The sequence below is a fragment of the Choloepus didactylus genome, chromosome 23 (genome assembly GCF_015220235.1).
Source record: "Choloepus didactylus isolate mChoDid1 chromosome 23, mChoDid1.pri, whole genome shotgun sequence".
NCBI lineage: Eukaryota > Metazoa > Chordata > Mammalia > Pilosa > Megalonychidae > Choloepus > Choloepus didactylus.
The window spans coordinates 22,899,138-22,915,230 of NC_051329.1; the positions used below are offsets into that span (position 1 = coordinate 22,899,138).

The 16,093-nt window shown below is 43.4% G+C and overlaps 1 protein-coding gene across 1 annotated transcript in view; it reads left to right on the top strand.

The window, feature by feature from the left end:
• Positions 1-6,581: 6,581 nt before the first annotated feature.
• Positions 6,582-16,093, top strand: part of GRK3 (G protein-coupled receptor kinase 3) — a 165,227-nt gene continuing 155,715 nt past the window's right edge. Inside the window, exon 1 of the mRNA XM_037816792.1 lies at positions 6,582-6,826. Within this exon, the coding sequence (XP_037672720.1) occupies positions 6,714-6,826 (113 nt within the window). The 5' untranslated portion in view covers positions 6,582-6,713. The remainder of the gene's footprint in view (positions 6,827-16,093) is intronic.

Sequence of the window (16,093 nt, forward strand, 5' to 3'; positions counted from 1 at the left end):
TATGGCATGCGTTGGGCAGAAATAGAAGGTAGAACAGTGTGCACAGAGGAGAGGAGTTTGAAGATAATTTTGTAGGCAATGGGGAGCTATTGAAGGTTTTTGAGCAGGGGCAGGGGAGAGTCAGATGGATTGAAGGAGGGAGGGTTTGGAAGGAGGACGTGGCATGAGGAATTGGCAAGCTGTGGGCAACTTCTGGGTGAGTGTTGAGAGATTTGTTGTGAAGATTCCAGAGAGAAGGAGAGAAGGGCTTTCCTTTCATACTACCTGCTGCCTTAGTAGCCTGCGAATCACCCTGGATGACTTCTCTCCAACTTCGACACACTCCTGGTGAGTTTTCCCGTGTGATATGCTGGTCTGCCTGATGCAGCCACCCTCCTCTAGGTCTCCTGGACTGCTACCCTAGACCCCTGTAGGGTCTTCCCTCATTTACCTGAACCCCTTCAGGCCTATATCCCCAGCCTTATAACAAGACACAACAAGTCTCTCAATACCCACCCAGAAGTTGCCCACAGCTTGCCAACTCCTCATCCGCATCCTCCTTCCAAACCCTTCCTCCTCTCATCTATCTGACTCTCTCCTGCCCCTGCTCAAAAACCTTCAATAGCTCCCCATTGCCTACCAAATTATCTGATGTTGTCACTCCCCTCTTTGAAACCTTTAATGGCTTCCCACTGCCCTGAGGATAGCCTCAATTCCTCACCATCCCTCCCAGGCCCTGCATAATCTGGTCCTGTTGGCCACTCCTACCTTACCTCCCACCCCCACTCCCCCCGCTGGGACTGCCCATTTGGGGTCATTTGATCCTTCATGAATCTGGAAGCCTCCTAAGTGATGCCTGCCTGGACAATCTCAGGGCTTGAACTAAAGCTTCCTGGGTGATCTAGAATAGGCCTCCTCGCATTTTAAGGTGCTCAGCAATCACCCAGGTACCCTGTTACAATGCAGATCCACTTCAGTCGGTCTGGGGGGGTGCCTAAGATTCCCACATTTCTGTGTACCAGCAACCCAGGCACTGCCTAGTGCCTGTTGAGAATGCAGATTCTCAGGCCTCACCCCGGACCTCCAAATTTGAATTGGCAGTCTAGCAGTGTCTGCACCCAAACATCTGGGCATGATGTTCTAGCGTGTAGATGGCTCCCTGGGTTCCTCTTGAATCAAGGTTATGTCAGGTCTGGCCCTGGCACCGTGGTTCATTACTGAATCTGGCCTGATTTGAATCTATAGTCACGAGCAACGATAGTATGAGACCAGCTCGGGAGCAATTACAGCCATCCAGGAGAGAAGAAACAGAAGGAGCTGAGGAGGGAAGAAGAGATGAATCTAAGAGGTGTTGGGTAGCCTCTAAATAAATGTCTGTGGCTTCTGGCCCAGGTGACTTGCCTAAAAATGACTGTGTACTTGTCAGGCCTGACGCAGAGAACCATAGACTTCTCTTAGCTGCTGAGGTCTGTGGTGGCCTTTCTTGGCTTGGTCTTGATATAATTTCCTAGCTGCATGGACCATGTCCTTTCCAAAAGAACCTTGCAGGGAAAGCCACCAGGTTAAGGGCAGAGGTAACTTTGCAATGTAGAAAAGTTCTGGTCTTTTGCTACTTACCATATCCAGGGGACTGTAAGACAGTGGTCAGACACATTCACCCTTCTTGAGAGTGAGACAAGATGAGCTCAAACCCCCACTTCATGTCCCACAGAAAACCCAATGCTTGCCCGGATGTCTGAGGATTCTGGGGACCCCATTTCCTCATTGTTATCCTTGGCCCAGATTTCCTGCCTCTGCTGAATTGTCTTACAGCTGTTCCTTGTCTCTGTCCTGCTATGATATCAGTGTCCCAATGTGGGCTCCACGTGGCCACTTCACCTGCAACCCCTCACTAAAGCACCAATGGACACAGGCCATGGAGATGTAAGGGTCACGGGGGAGGTACGACGTTGCCATACAGAATGGCAAACTTAAACAGGCACAGGAGAACAAACTTCCTGTTTCAGAATGTCGTCTGGACCAGCCCACCTCCGGGGCTTTCACTGGCCTCCTGTCCCCTGGAATCCCGGCCTAGGGCCGTCTCATCTCATCCTCTCTTATTCCCTCCTTCCCCGACAAGTCCTTCTTCTTTAGGCAAAACAATTTAGCTCCTGCCAACTCCAGGCTCACCTTTGCTTACCCCCAGCACTTACCTGCTGGAAAGTCCCTAAACTATTAGCACCAAGGACCTGCAGGATGCACCCTAGTATGTGGGTACTTGTAATTTTAAATAGCATATTTTTTCTCCCTCTAGACTATCTTCTGATAGAAGCCTGAGTCGTTGAGGCAGATGATCTACAGTCTTTTATGTCATTCATGCATTCATTCATTCATTTTCTTATCCATTCAACACCAACTTCTCGAGCACCTATGTGTGCTGGACTCTGCACAAATGCTGGGGGGACCAATAAAGGCATGCTTGTTTCCAGAAACCTCTGGTCCTCACTTCATCTGGGGAGTGTGATGACCGTGGGCATTATTCATGCTCTAAGTATGGTCCGATACAGAGAAATCCAAATTTATAAAATGCCATTGAGGGCGTGAGCATCTTCACCTAACAAAGGAATTCACTGCAAGATTAAATAAAGCTAGAGACGTTTAGAATTGGAAAGGACCTCGGGGACCGTCTTGTTCAATCTTTCATCAGACAGCTGTGGAAACGGATTCAAAAAGCTTAAGAGATTTGCTTATGGTTTTTCAGCAAATGACAGAGCCAGTTGTCACACCCAGCACTGCTTTTTCATTCCCAGGACAGTCTCTTTCCAACATGCCTTGCTATTTCTCTAATGACGATGATGATAACGAGGCCAATATTTATTGAGTGATTTCTGTGTGCTAGATACTGTTCTTAAGTGCTTTCCATGTGTTATAACATTGTCCTCACAGCAAGCCCATTGATGCCGCTGAGAGAGAGTTGCACAGAGAGGTCAGGCAACTTATCTAAGGTCACACAGCTCAGCAGTAGGGGCACTGGGATTCTGATGCAGACGCCTGGCTCCTGAGCCCACACGCTGAACCAAGACACACCACTGCCTTCCTTCCTCTCTGACCAGGAGTCCATGTACAGAAATGTGTTTCCACTCACATATTTAGAGGGAGGTACTTCTGTATCGAACATAATTTCAGTGCTATAAAAACCAAAGCTTGGCATATTTGGGCAGATCTTTTAAAATCTTTGGTTGCTATGTACAGAGCTGCAATTAAAGTTTGTAAAGCTTTGTTAGAAAGGTAGCATGAAAAGCAGTTCATAGCATGTGTATGACAATGAGCAGATTTGTGATCTAAGTGACAGGTAAAATGGTTGTCCCCAGCATGCCAGAAATACTTGCAAAGACTATAGAGTGAGATGTTTGGAAAGAAACCCATTCAAACCTCAATTTCGTGTGGTTTTCTCAAGAAGTAATGACCTTTAGAGGACTGCTCATGAAAAATCAAGTTTGTTTTTGACCAGGGATTGATTTAAATGATGTAATATTAATGAATGAAGGTCAGGTACGTAAACATCTCGTTTCTCAAAAATCTCCTAATTGGAGTCTTAAAGATGATTTTATCATTTGCGATTGCTTTCCTTTCTCAGAATAACATTTCCCTTATTATTTCATAGTTCAGAGATTCTCACTGTGAGTAGGCAGTTCCAGTAAAGTCCAGAATCTTAAAAAAAGAAAGGACCAGTTCACTAGTTAGCTGTTTTTCTTTGTAGCTGTTATAAAAAATAACTCCAGAGAGTCTAAACTTGAATGTTTCCACCTCAACATCTCTCTTAATAGCGGAAAGTCATAGTAAAGTGCAAAAGAGAACATTACGAACCTTGCAGAAACTCTAGAGTTTTATCTATTATCACAAGCAGTGTGAGCCCGCAGTCTTTTAAATCACCTGGGAGGTGGGGTGGGTGTGGGTGGGAGGACGTAATTATTTGCAAGAGAGCATTATTGGCTAAGTACAAATGGGTTGCTATTTGTTTTCTCTGTTCCTTCTAATGATTACAGGCTGGAGACGGTGTTTAGCACCAGGATCCAGCAGGTCAGTTATGACAACTTCATTACTGTCATTAACGCCTTTTGTTTGCACTGAACACAAAAAGCTGTTCAGTATTAAGAGTCAAGGGGAAGAAAGAGAGGAAGGGAACTAAGGAGAGAGCCGGAAGTGAAGTTTAAACACCATAAATATCAGGGAAAAAATGTCCATGGGTAATCGGGTCAGCTGACCTAAAGGGTGGAAGGGCCTCGGTCAGGGAACCAAATTTTGGACCCCCTGTTCTTTCTGCTAGAAGAGTAATTGCTTAATTGCTTGTGCTTATAAATGCTATTTTTTTTTTCCCCCTCCAATTCTGGTTTCTAGAAATGCCCTAGGGAAGTGTTATTTTTGGTAAGGGGTCTTTCAGCTTCAAGTTCAGTAACTTTGAGTAAACAGTTTCGGCATCTTCTCTTAGCATGCTAGGGTAAATCGAAGCAGAATAAATAGACATTTGTTGAGACTGTCCTGGGTGCTAGGCTTGGTGCATTATCCAGCGGATCCTCTCAATGACCCCGGGGCAGGTGGCCCATTCCCACTTGACCATTGAGGGCAACATAGCAGAGAGAGGGAAAAACATGGCATTTAAGAGCACACAGCTAGTCAGGGCGGAGCAGCGATTTGAATTCAGGTATGCCTTGTTCCAAACTTGCTCCAGGTTGGGAAAAAATAAATGTGAACATTTACTTTCCTAATTGAAGTCATCCAGCAAGATTAAAAATCCCAGTATTTGGAAGAGGAGGAAAGGGTAGGCAGAAGTATTTGTTTGATGATCTGATCTCATGAAAGCTCAATTTATAAAAAGACATATTGAAAGAAACTGTATTAATTAAATCATAATATGTTATGGGTTTTGGGGAATTTACCCCTCCTCCTGGAGTGACCCTTCACAAGACAGTCTGTGTTCCTGTTTTTAGGCAAGGAAGTAGGTGGAAGATGAAAGTTTGATATTTGGCTCATGCATATCTTTGTCTCCTTCATCTATTTTGTGTTCGCTCAACATTTTGGCTTTCTGCTGCCAAGCTCTGTCAACTCACATTCCCACGTCCTACCCCCTTCTCTTCCCTTTCTGGATAACTTCACACATATCATGCCCTGGATCTTGAGAAATATCTGGTAAAAGTGGCCAATGATGATGACAGCTATAGCAGATGAAGCAAGGGAGGGAGGGAGACAGAAAGAGAGAGGGGAAAAAAAGACCAAATCAGGCTGCTTTTGCTAGACATTACATGAAATGTCCACAATTTGACCTAAACCATTTTGCTTTTCTGGTGGATTTTATTAACACAGTAAGCTACTGACAGAACATTTTCAAATTCTAGTAAAGTCCAGTTCATGCTGCTATGTGACCAAAGTGAATGAATTAAAGAGATTTTTAAATTATCATTATTAATTTCCAGCTAAGGTATTCTGAGTCCCTGGGTGCCTTAACATCACTTCAGCCCCAGTGCTGGGTGGATTCTGAAAGTGGAGTTGTGTGCACCCCTGTGGAAAAATAAGAAGCAAATGAAAACACCCAGCTGGCAGGTGGTGGGTGGGTGTTGGGAGTGGTAACTAGAGACATGGAGTTGAACCATCAGGAAGCTGGAAATTCCCTCTTGCCTTGGGGTTTGGGTTCTAGTTTTTGAACTTCCCTAAAACACCCTCGTGGCCTGTCTATGTCTGTGTTCACAATAGGTGTTCCCTAAAATTGTCTTTTGAATTGAGGGTAAAAACACAAGAGCCAGAAAACTCAAGTTCTCAACATCCATATCCATTTCAACTCCGAATCTGAAACCTCAAAGGAGTGCAAAGCAGTGGTGAGCACCTCGAGTACGCCTTGAGCATAGAGCTCGCCGATCGGGGGGGCTCCCTAAGAGGGGCTCTAGCCCCACCTCCTCCTGCTCAGCACCAGACAAGCAACTTCCTCTAGCTTTTGGGTTTCTTTTTGCAGAGTTTACAGGGGATGTTCAAGGTCAGGAACGAGGCTGGGGCAGGGGGAGGGTGGCTCGCGGGCGGCCGGCTTCAGCATCACCTGCCGGGACAGGTCCGGCACGCACCTTTCTGGAGCCACCCCAGACCTCTCAGAGGACGATGATTTACACAGCCCGGTTTGAGAACTACCGTGGCCAAGGCACGGAGACTCCCCGCTGCCACTCAGGTGGGAGCGTCCGGCCCAGGGTCCTCCCGGATACCCCTTGGAGGAGGTGAGGATGTCAGAGCGCGCGGGGCTGGGGGCGGGAAGTCGCGGCAGCGGGCAAAGAGGAGGAGGAGAGGAAGTCCTCGTGGTCACCCCGAGGGGAAGGCGGGAAGGTGCCTGCGGGTAACACAGGCGCGAGGCGAGGGGCGGGGAAAGCCGGGGTGGGCGGGGCCTGGCAGATCAGCCCAGGCGCCGAGGGGGGACCAACGGTTGGGCGCGCGCTCCCCTGTTGACCCCCCGCGGAAGGGACGGGGGCGGGGGCGCGTGCGCGGGGACACGCGCGGAGGGGGGCGGGGCAGCGCGCGGCGACCCCGGCGGGCGCGAGTCTGAGGCGCGTGCGCGCGGGACGCTGAGGCCGCGCGGGGCGCGCGGGCAGGCGGGGGCGCGCGAAGGGGGGGCTGCCCCGGGGCGGCCCCCCCACGTCGGGGCGCGGCGGGCAGGCGGCGGCGGCGGGAGCGCGTCCCGTCCGGGTGCCGAGGAGCCGCCGCCGCCGCCGCTCGCCAACATGGCGGACCTGGAGGCCGTGCTGGCCGATGTTAGCTACCTGATGGCGATGGAGAAGAGCAAGGCGACCCCGGCCGCCCGCGCCAGCAAGAGGATTGTCCTGCCCGAGCCCAGGTACCGGCTCCCCGCGCCGGCGCCGTCCCCCGCCCCGCCGCTCCCCGCGGCCGCCAGCGACCCCCTGCGTCCGGGAGGGTCGGGCGCTCTGTCATTGCTGCCTGGGAGCCGGCGACCTCGGGGAGCGGGCGCTGCAGGCGGGCCTCGGCGTTCCCATCCCCGAAATGGGGGCATCGGAGGGTTGTTGGGGGGACGCCCGGAGAGGGAGCCCGAAAGTGCCCAGCGCGGCGCCCCACAAGGGGCTGGATGGGATGTGGTTGTGACTTCGATGATCCTCGTCGCCCCCTCCCGCCCCAGACCCGTCGTCCCTTCCTGGCCGGTCTCTGTCTCTTCATCCAGCCCTATCTCGGAATCCACTCCCTGCCCCATTTCTGCCCTCCCCTCCCTGTCAATCCCTATAGCCCCATCCTTATGGTCCTGCCTGCTCCATTGCCTTGGTTTCCCCTGCTCCATCCCCTTCTCTCCCTCTGCCCCATCCCATTCGTTCTCTACAGTTCCATCCTGGTCGTTCTTTCCCTGGATCTTGCGATGCCCCTTCCCAACTCCCTTTTCCTCTCACCTCCCTCTGGGCTCTTTAGTTGCGGAGTGCAGGCTTGTTTCCTTTTGTCCCAGGTACTTAAACCGGTTTTCTGTGCTTGCTCCTCTGGAGATCCATCAGTTGAAGTCAACTTCCTGGGCTCCTTTTCCTCTTTACCGTACCCCAGGCATTAATGAGTGGATTCCAACCCACCCAGTTTTCTTTTTGGTGTTCAGCGACAACTGAACTGTGGTTCCTCAACTTGTAGGTCTACTGGTGGCACTTTATTAAAAGGCTGAAGCGGGATTCATTTAAAAACGAACATTGCACTGGCCGTGTTGCCTTTAACAGCGACTTCCTTTCCCTTTTCCACCACTTCACCAAAGGTCTTGGCACAACCAGCTCTGAAATTTGTGTGTAGAATAAACATTAGTATCTGTACCAGGAAAAAAAAAAACCGAAAAATTCCTTGTTAATTCACCAAAAAAAGACCCGGATCAAATTGGTCAGGGGCTTGTTAAGGTCCATTCTGCATCGTAATTTTATCTCAAATAACTTATCCTTGTAGAGATTGCTTGGAGATATTAACTAGTAAAAGACTTAACTCTAGAAAAGAATATTCTTCAAGTTAATAGTGAGTTTCAAATAATATACCAAAGCAAACAGTGTAGGAGTTTTTTTCCTGGTTGCTTTCCTAATCAGCTCCATTATGAGTTATCCTGTAAATGTAGATCCTCAACTCTAGATTGCTCTTGTGTGGAATTGATGATAAAAAGAAGTATCTTCTTTGTGGTGCATTTGAAACCATGCAACTTTGTAAAACATTGGAATCTAAACCAAAATTATTCTCAGTTTTGAAAGTGTCAGTTCTTAGAGGATTGTATACCCAAGATTGTTGCCTTACATAAGAAATACATTCTTCCTTTGATGCTTAAGTGATCATCAGATCGTTTTTACAAGTCCATTCATTAGCCTTACAATATGGAAAATATTGGTCCCTTAGATTTATTTGTTGTGAAAAGCCAAATTCATGCTTGCTAGATATTTTTGGCTTGGTTTCCCTTCTCAGCTCACGCAGGGTGTTAGTTTGCAGGTGTGCTCTTTGAAAAACAGTGCCAAGCAGTGGAAACCAGGGAAGAGTGCAGACCTTTCTGGTGTGTTGTGAAATTAACATTCCTATTCCCGAATTTTTCTTAAGCTAATTGAAAAATCAGTGCTGTTTAAAATTTCTGGCAAATGGGAAACCAAATAAAACAAGGACCCCCAAATCAAACCTGAATTTCATTACAACAAACAAGTATACATATGCTTAATTCCTTTTTCTCCTGCCTTTTCTACTCTTTTATCCACCCCTCCAAGAAAGAACAGGGAGACCTAAATATGTAGAGTTTCTATATATAAATGCAACAAATCTCAGCTCCTGGGCTTCTTTTGGGGGGGGGGGATATCGTATTACTAAAATTAGGAACTTTTTTTTTTTTTGGTTTTAAACTTAATGTGACTTCTGCTTTTTTTAGTGTCTCTTGAGAACATACTTATTGGCTTAGGGTATTCACTTCCTTGTATGAATGCTTTTTTTTTTTTCAGTGGTATTCTTTGGTAGTGCTTTCTTTTAAGAAAGAATTAGTGGGGAACATATTTCTCTTGACATCTTAGAATTAAGCAATGTCAACAGGAAAGTAATTTTAGGTAGGATGCATCTCTTCAATGATTGTTATTTTATTCCTTTTTTTTAATTAAAAAAAAGACTCTTGAATTAGGCCATTGGAACCTCCTCTAGGGATTCAGATTTGTTTTCTATTTATCTCCACTGCTCTGGCTATAGTTTTGTGATGTAACTGTTCACCTAGTAAATTGTGCTGTGTTAGGGTTCTGTTAGATTGAGATTATCAGGTAAACATCTTGCAGATTTTTCTCTACCACTGGATGGCAGTTGGTAGTTTGTCTACCTGCTTGATTTTGGAGGGGAGGGAGAGTTGGGGGATTTCTCTAAACCAAGCAAGAAGGTTAGTTTCGTGTTAAAATGCCTCAGCCCAATGACTCAAAAGACTGGTATGACTGTGTTGGTAAAGGATACTGGTCAAATGTTTTCTGGTACGAGTTTCTCTTTCAGCTTCATTTTGGAATAGGTTGTGTGATCATCAGTCTCTGGTATTCTTGGTAAAGACGTTTAGATTTGTATTTTTAGTATCTAAATGAGAAGTGTACATCTTGGCATTGGTCTGTCACTAGTGACTTTTTATTTCCAGCTAATAATTTGGAGTCTCTATTGTATTTCTACATGCTTCCTTATTTTAGTTACTTTGCCTTTTTCCAACGCTTTAAACAGAAAAACAGAAGTAGACATTATCTAGCTAATTTAAATGAAACTCTGGGTCTGCATTTCCTTGCCTATTATGGGAGAATCTTAGAAAATGGAACATTCTGCCCAGGGGAGATGTGCTTCTCTGAGATAGCAAGAGGCAAACATTTTGTTATGTTGGCACGTTATTCAGTTAATGAACCGATAAGTGTAAATCCTGTAAAAGCTGACTGTTTGAATTATATAGCTGCTTTAGTTTACTGCAACGTTTGTTGGACTAATGTAGCTGTTAAAGGGATCCACTGGGAGTAATAAACTGGGACCCCCTGGGCTTGCCACACTGTCCTAGTTAAAACATGGGCATTCAGATGAGCATGCCAGTTGTTTCGAGCCATATTGGAAAAGAAATGCTTTTATTTAAGTAGGATCTAATTCATAAGCTAAGCCCTAGAAAGGGCCAGCTTCTTAAGTCCTGGCGTGATCAAGACCACTTCTGTATCAGGCTCTGTTACTCTTTTTCACCGTTTCAAATAAAATGCAATTCACTTGTCTTTCAGTCACACCTAGTTGAAAGTAGTTGAGTAACATGCAATTGTTCTTTCTCCTGGAGTCTAATATTTGTTTATTGGACATTGAAAATTTTGTATCATCTCTTGCAAAGCCTAACAGTTCAAGTGTTCACACAGTATAATAGGAATATGCCTGAAAACAAAAAATTTTAAGATGCTTTATAACTTTCTAGAGGTATTCTGCCTGTCCATAAGGACATTTGTGATGCTGCTTTTTACATATGCAGAACACTTTATCGAGATATTACTCAGAGCCAGGCATGGCGATACGGTGATGAACCAGTCACAGCCCCTTGCCTCAAGCAAGCTTACAGTCCAGTGGAAAGTAAGAGTTCAGTCAAAAAGATGTTTACTTTGACGTGTTGTCAATTGCTTGAAGTGTCTATTTAGCCACAGACAAGTAGCATTTGATAACTTTCATTATTCTGGGCTTATAGAACACATTATATTTGCAAAGTGCTTTTACAATAATTTATTAGTTATTCTCTTTGAAGAACAAGCTACACACAGAATACAGAGTATCATGGTAGTTTGCATACTCTTTTTTAATCATATTTTTATTGTAGAATATAACATATATACAGAAAAATAACAACTTTCCAAGTGCAATTTAACAAGTAGTTAGAGAGCAAAATTCAAAGAATGTTATAGGTTACGATTCCACAGTTCCAGTGATTTCCTTGTAATGAAACAACATATATACAAAAAGGTACTGTCTTCCAAAATGTGATTTAACTAGTAGATATCTAAGAAATTTCCAAAGTTATTATGAGTTATAGTACCATAGTTTCAGTCATTTCTTGATTGTGAAATCTAACATATATACAAAAAGGTATAGCTTTCAAATTATAATTTAACAAGTAGCTATATAACAAATTTCAAAGGATGCTATGGGTAACAGTTCCACCATTTCAATTTTTTCCTTCTAACTATTCTAATACCCTAGCAACTAAGGAGAAGAAAATTATATAAAGATTCAGTTTTCATTGCATATTCTTATTTGTAAGACCATAGCATGTAATTGATCTGGAAGAGTGGCTTACTTTCTTCTTACTTTAGTGGACATGGAGGAGTAATTTCTCTAACTCCCATCTGTGGGTGATTGGTGGAAAACATGAAATACTCCTCTTTGTTCAGGTTGTAGGGTGTCCTGTGCCTGCATCCCCCTGCTGTTCCCACCCCCCACCCCCAGGCTGACTTGGAACTCAAAAGTTAATATATGGCTGTCTCCAGGGAGGTTCTAACTAAAAAGTAGACATGTGTTTCCATATATTTCCTTTCTCATATATTTATGGCCCCGAGTTTTAAATTGCAACAAACAGCTTAATGAATGAAAATTACCTGCTGGATTTTTTTGATGCCTTCAAAATATAAAATGACTAGCAATCTTATCAAGGAGAGCTAGCATGGCTATAGCATTCCAATACTTGAGAAATGATTGAAAATCCCCTGGTTTACTTAACAGTTTGTGGCTGACCAACTTAGTTTTCAAATAGAAAATAACTAAATTGTATCTAGCATAAACTAGTAATGTTTTAAGGGGTTTGAGGAAGGGAGAACACAGTATTTCAAAGAAATTGGGACTGGTAAAAACTGAGTTAGTAAAGCAAAAAACCTGTTTAGTCCACAGCAGTCACTAGAATTAAGTTCTAGCAGAGCAGGGAGTTTTGTCTTTTTTATTCATTGATGTTTGCCCAGGGCCTAAAAAATGTGCCTGACACATAGTAAAAATGCTCATGAAATAGATGTCAAAAGAACAAATAGCCTACAGGAAGAAAGTATTCTTTGGATAGGATTATTTCTATGTATATAACAGTGGTGGGGTCTTCTTGCTTCTTTTTCACTAAGGTACACATTCAAAATGTAATTTGTTTTGACTTTTCAGCTATTATTTCATTCTTGGTCAAAATTAATTTGTGGCTGTGACTTGAAGATGCAAGTGCTGTGTGTAGTTGTCAATTCTTAGAAATAAATGTTCTAGTACAATCAATTTTGGACCCAGAGTCTGTCCCAAGTTGCACATTGTGAAATGGTTTGCATCAAGAGCCTAGTGGATCTCTCCGAGGTACAGGCAGTCCCAGCTTTTAGATGCAGTATGTTCTTAGAGGCAGCCTCTTACAAGTGCTTCCCTGTTGTTCTGAATCTGGCTTTGCCACACATCTGCTTGGACAGGAACTGAAACTTGAAACTGTTGGATGAAGGTGTTAAGGCTTGAAGAAGACAAGTGTGGGTCTTTGTCAGACAGTGGCTGGCAAAATAGTAGAGAGAGGGAACACCCATAAGCCTGACAAGGGAAAGAGAAGTTTAACTTACATGAAGTAAAAATATCGTAGAGACCACTAATTGAGAGCTTAGCCTATGCCCGATAGTTTGCATAAGAAGTTTATTTGTTCCCCACAATCATCTTCTCAGGTTAGTAGCCATAGCCCTGTTTTACAGAAGAAAGAACCGATGCTCAGAGAGGTTAAGGAATTTGGTCCAGGGAACGGCTGGCAGTGGCAGAAGCAGGATTCAAGCCCAGATTTTTCTAAGTTTGGGCTCTTTCCACCTGTCTGTGCTCTTCCCCGCAAGGAATAACGAACACCCTTGCCTCTTACTTTGCAAGGGATTGACTAAACCGTTAATTTTTTTTTTTTTTATTTGGAGGAAAAAATCAATTAGTGGACATTCTCGATCAGCTGCTAGAGCAGCATTTTGAAAAGTCAGGCCCATCCTCAGAGACTTGATAGAGAACAGCTGTTCCTCTGGGACCTGCGAAAACGGTAATTATGACTAAGGGAATAAGCTGTTTGTTCCTTATTTCCCAGGAGGAGCTTGAGGGTTAAATGCCTGTTCTGTTTAAAGCAAGAAGCACAGTCTTGCTGCTGTTAATGAGAAATTGTGCAACAGAACGCCTCACCCACCTTGAGCCTCTAAAAGGGCTTTTTACCTGTATCATTATTTAGAAAAAGCAGAAACTCCAGGAAAACAACATGTATAACTTTTTTTTGCAATGAAAGTCACTTTCTCATTTAAATAAACTCCCTTTGTTAATGAAACAGTATATTTGAAGACCACTCTAGGTGGAAATATATTTTGTGTGCAAGATTGTTCTTTCTCTTTATCATTCTCTGGACATTGGCAGAGGGGGAATGGAACTGATTAACTTGGCTACTTTACTCCCTTATTATTAAATCATTTGTATATTAGGCAATTTGCATGCTAATAGGGCTGGATGTTCTGGACCTACCTTGGCTTCTTCTCTTTCTTGCTTCTTTATTCTTCCCTTTCTATTTTTATCCTCGATTAGAAGTGAGAACCCCTAGGCCTTTTTTGACTGCTGTATGCATCTAAAATGCTGGAGGAGCAGCAATAACTTTGCTTCTAATATCCTGTACATGTATCTCCTTATTTTGGAAGGCTTCTCTTGGGTCATCTATGTGCAAGCTTCAGTGTAGAGTATAAGCATATTTTAATGCTTTCTATGTGGGACATTAGTAGGAAAAAACCCGTTAGAGAATACAGTGAGGATATTTTTGCCCTGCAGATATTTTGTGATTGGTGATTTGTGTAGGTCAGCCTTCACTCTGCCTTGGACCTGTATAACATAATATATGATAATTGAAAGGAGCCAGCCCAGATTTCCATCTTCAGGGTGCTTGAAAGCTGACCTGTGATCGCCAGCCCCAACTTTCCTGGGCCATCCCTACTATCTGTCATACTGTAGTAAAAGAAAAAGTTCTAGACCAGGGCAAGGAATATGGACCTGATTCCACTGGAAACTTTCCATGGGCCCTCAGTAAGTCACTGAAATTCACTGACTTGGATTTCCCTATCTGCAAAATAGGGTGTCTATTCTTTTCTGATCATAAAGTGTCCCAATAAAAATCTCTGTCTCTTGTGGGCATTTTCTACCAATCTAATCCCAAAGGAAAATATCGAAAGAAACATTAAAAGACATGATTTTTTTCTTTGACTTACACCATAGGGTTGTTTTAGGATTATGTGTGGTAAGAGATGGAACTGCACCTTAAAAAGTACAAAAATCATAACAAATAAGGGAGGATTGCATGGTGACTTTTGGGCCTTGTTCTCTGAAGAAGTAGCTAGGAAGGCAAGATTTCTTAAAAGTTGGATTGTTGGTTGGGGCAGGGAGAGGAAACGTTGACCCTCAGACCCAGAAGTGGATGAGCTTCCCAGATTTCTCCTCCATTTTCTTCCTCTGGTTGCTCATTGTGGCACTGTGTGTCTAGGACCCTTTCCCTATGGTGCCTCACTCAGTTCTTTTTCCTCCCTCTTTCCCTCCCTTCCTCCTTCCCTCCCTCCCTCTCTCCCTCCCTCTCTCCTTCTGTGTCTTCCATTCCATCCATCCATCCATCCATCCATCCATCCATCCATCCATCCATCCATCCATCCATCCAGTAGGCACTGGGCTTTGTTGGTTTCTGTGCAGAGGAGTTCACAAATATGCTACCCTTAAATGTATATAATTAGGCATGTAGGTGCATTGACTCATTCTTCAGAGGTCCTTGCTTCAGTAAAATGAACCAAAAATCATAATCCAAGGCAGCTGGCTTCAGTATTGAGCATAAGGTGATTCATTCTAGCCTTTCTCAGACATTAACAGATTGCGTATCTGTATGCTATATATAACATATGTAGAATTGTGGTATCTCATGCTGGAAAAGATCTTGGAGGATATCTAATTTAGTTGTGCATGTTATGGATGACCTACCTCTATAACATCCAGCTGGAGTGATTCCATCTGTGGAAGCTCTGTGGTATTAGAAAGTTCTCTTGTCTGTGCCCTGATCTCTTTCTATCCTTCTGTGGTCATGCAAAACAAGCTTAATCCCTCTTAATTATGACAGACCTTCAAATATTTGAAGGCAGGTAACTTAGCCTGTGATGTCTAGAATCTGTCCCCATCTCCTTTAGTCATTCCTCATATTCTGGCTAAAGTCTGCATAGTGCTTTGTGTTAATTTATGCTCATCAGTCTGAATATTCTCTAGCCAAGTAAGAATATTTAAATTTATAAAGACCAAAAATATCTGTAAGATTATCATAATTAACTTAGTAGTGGTAAAACCAGCAACAATCCTATTTTGAGTATGTGTCCCTCTAAAATTCTGTTACAGGGAGGACTCTCTTGGTTCCTTGGATGATTTGAAATGATTACACCAGTTTGATTAGGAGATTAATGTTTTATCAAAGTTTGGAAGTTAGGTATGAGTTGCATATATATTATGACAATAGCTGCCATATACTGAGTGCTAAGTGCTAAGCACTGTTTAATTCTTAGGTAATTATGGGCTAAAATATTTTAGGAAGAAAGTGAGCTTTAATTATGCTGAAAAAGTCTTCGGAGGATGTTAGGGATAGATTTCATATATTCGAGAACATGCAACCCAGTTAGCTGGGGAAGACAGTAAGTTTCTTTAATTCCGGCAATAAAACTTTCTTGAAGAACGTGCCCATAGTATTTGTGCTTTGTGTGGTTAAGTCAGCTCATTGTTTTTCATTATCTTATCTAGAAAGATAACTCTGGTTATATTTTCATATTTTTTCTTTTAAATTTTCTCTATCTGTATTGCTTTTGATAAGAGGTTGAATTAGAAATGAATGAAAAGTTACATTGGAAGGCATTTACACAGTAGCTGTTAAATACCGCAGACTTTTATTTTGCACTGTGAATGTCTGTGGGTGTGATGATATTTGGATATATCTTCCTTTAAAAATAGGAGGCTTTTGGACTTTGGTGATGATGGGGGCCTATACTCCATTTAAAAATGCAACTGATCCTAATGGGGAAGGTCAAGGAACTTTAATATGTATCTTTAATCTGGTTCTACTTCTTTAAATTACATTTACTATTCCTTTTCTTATATTATAATGACC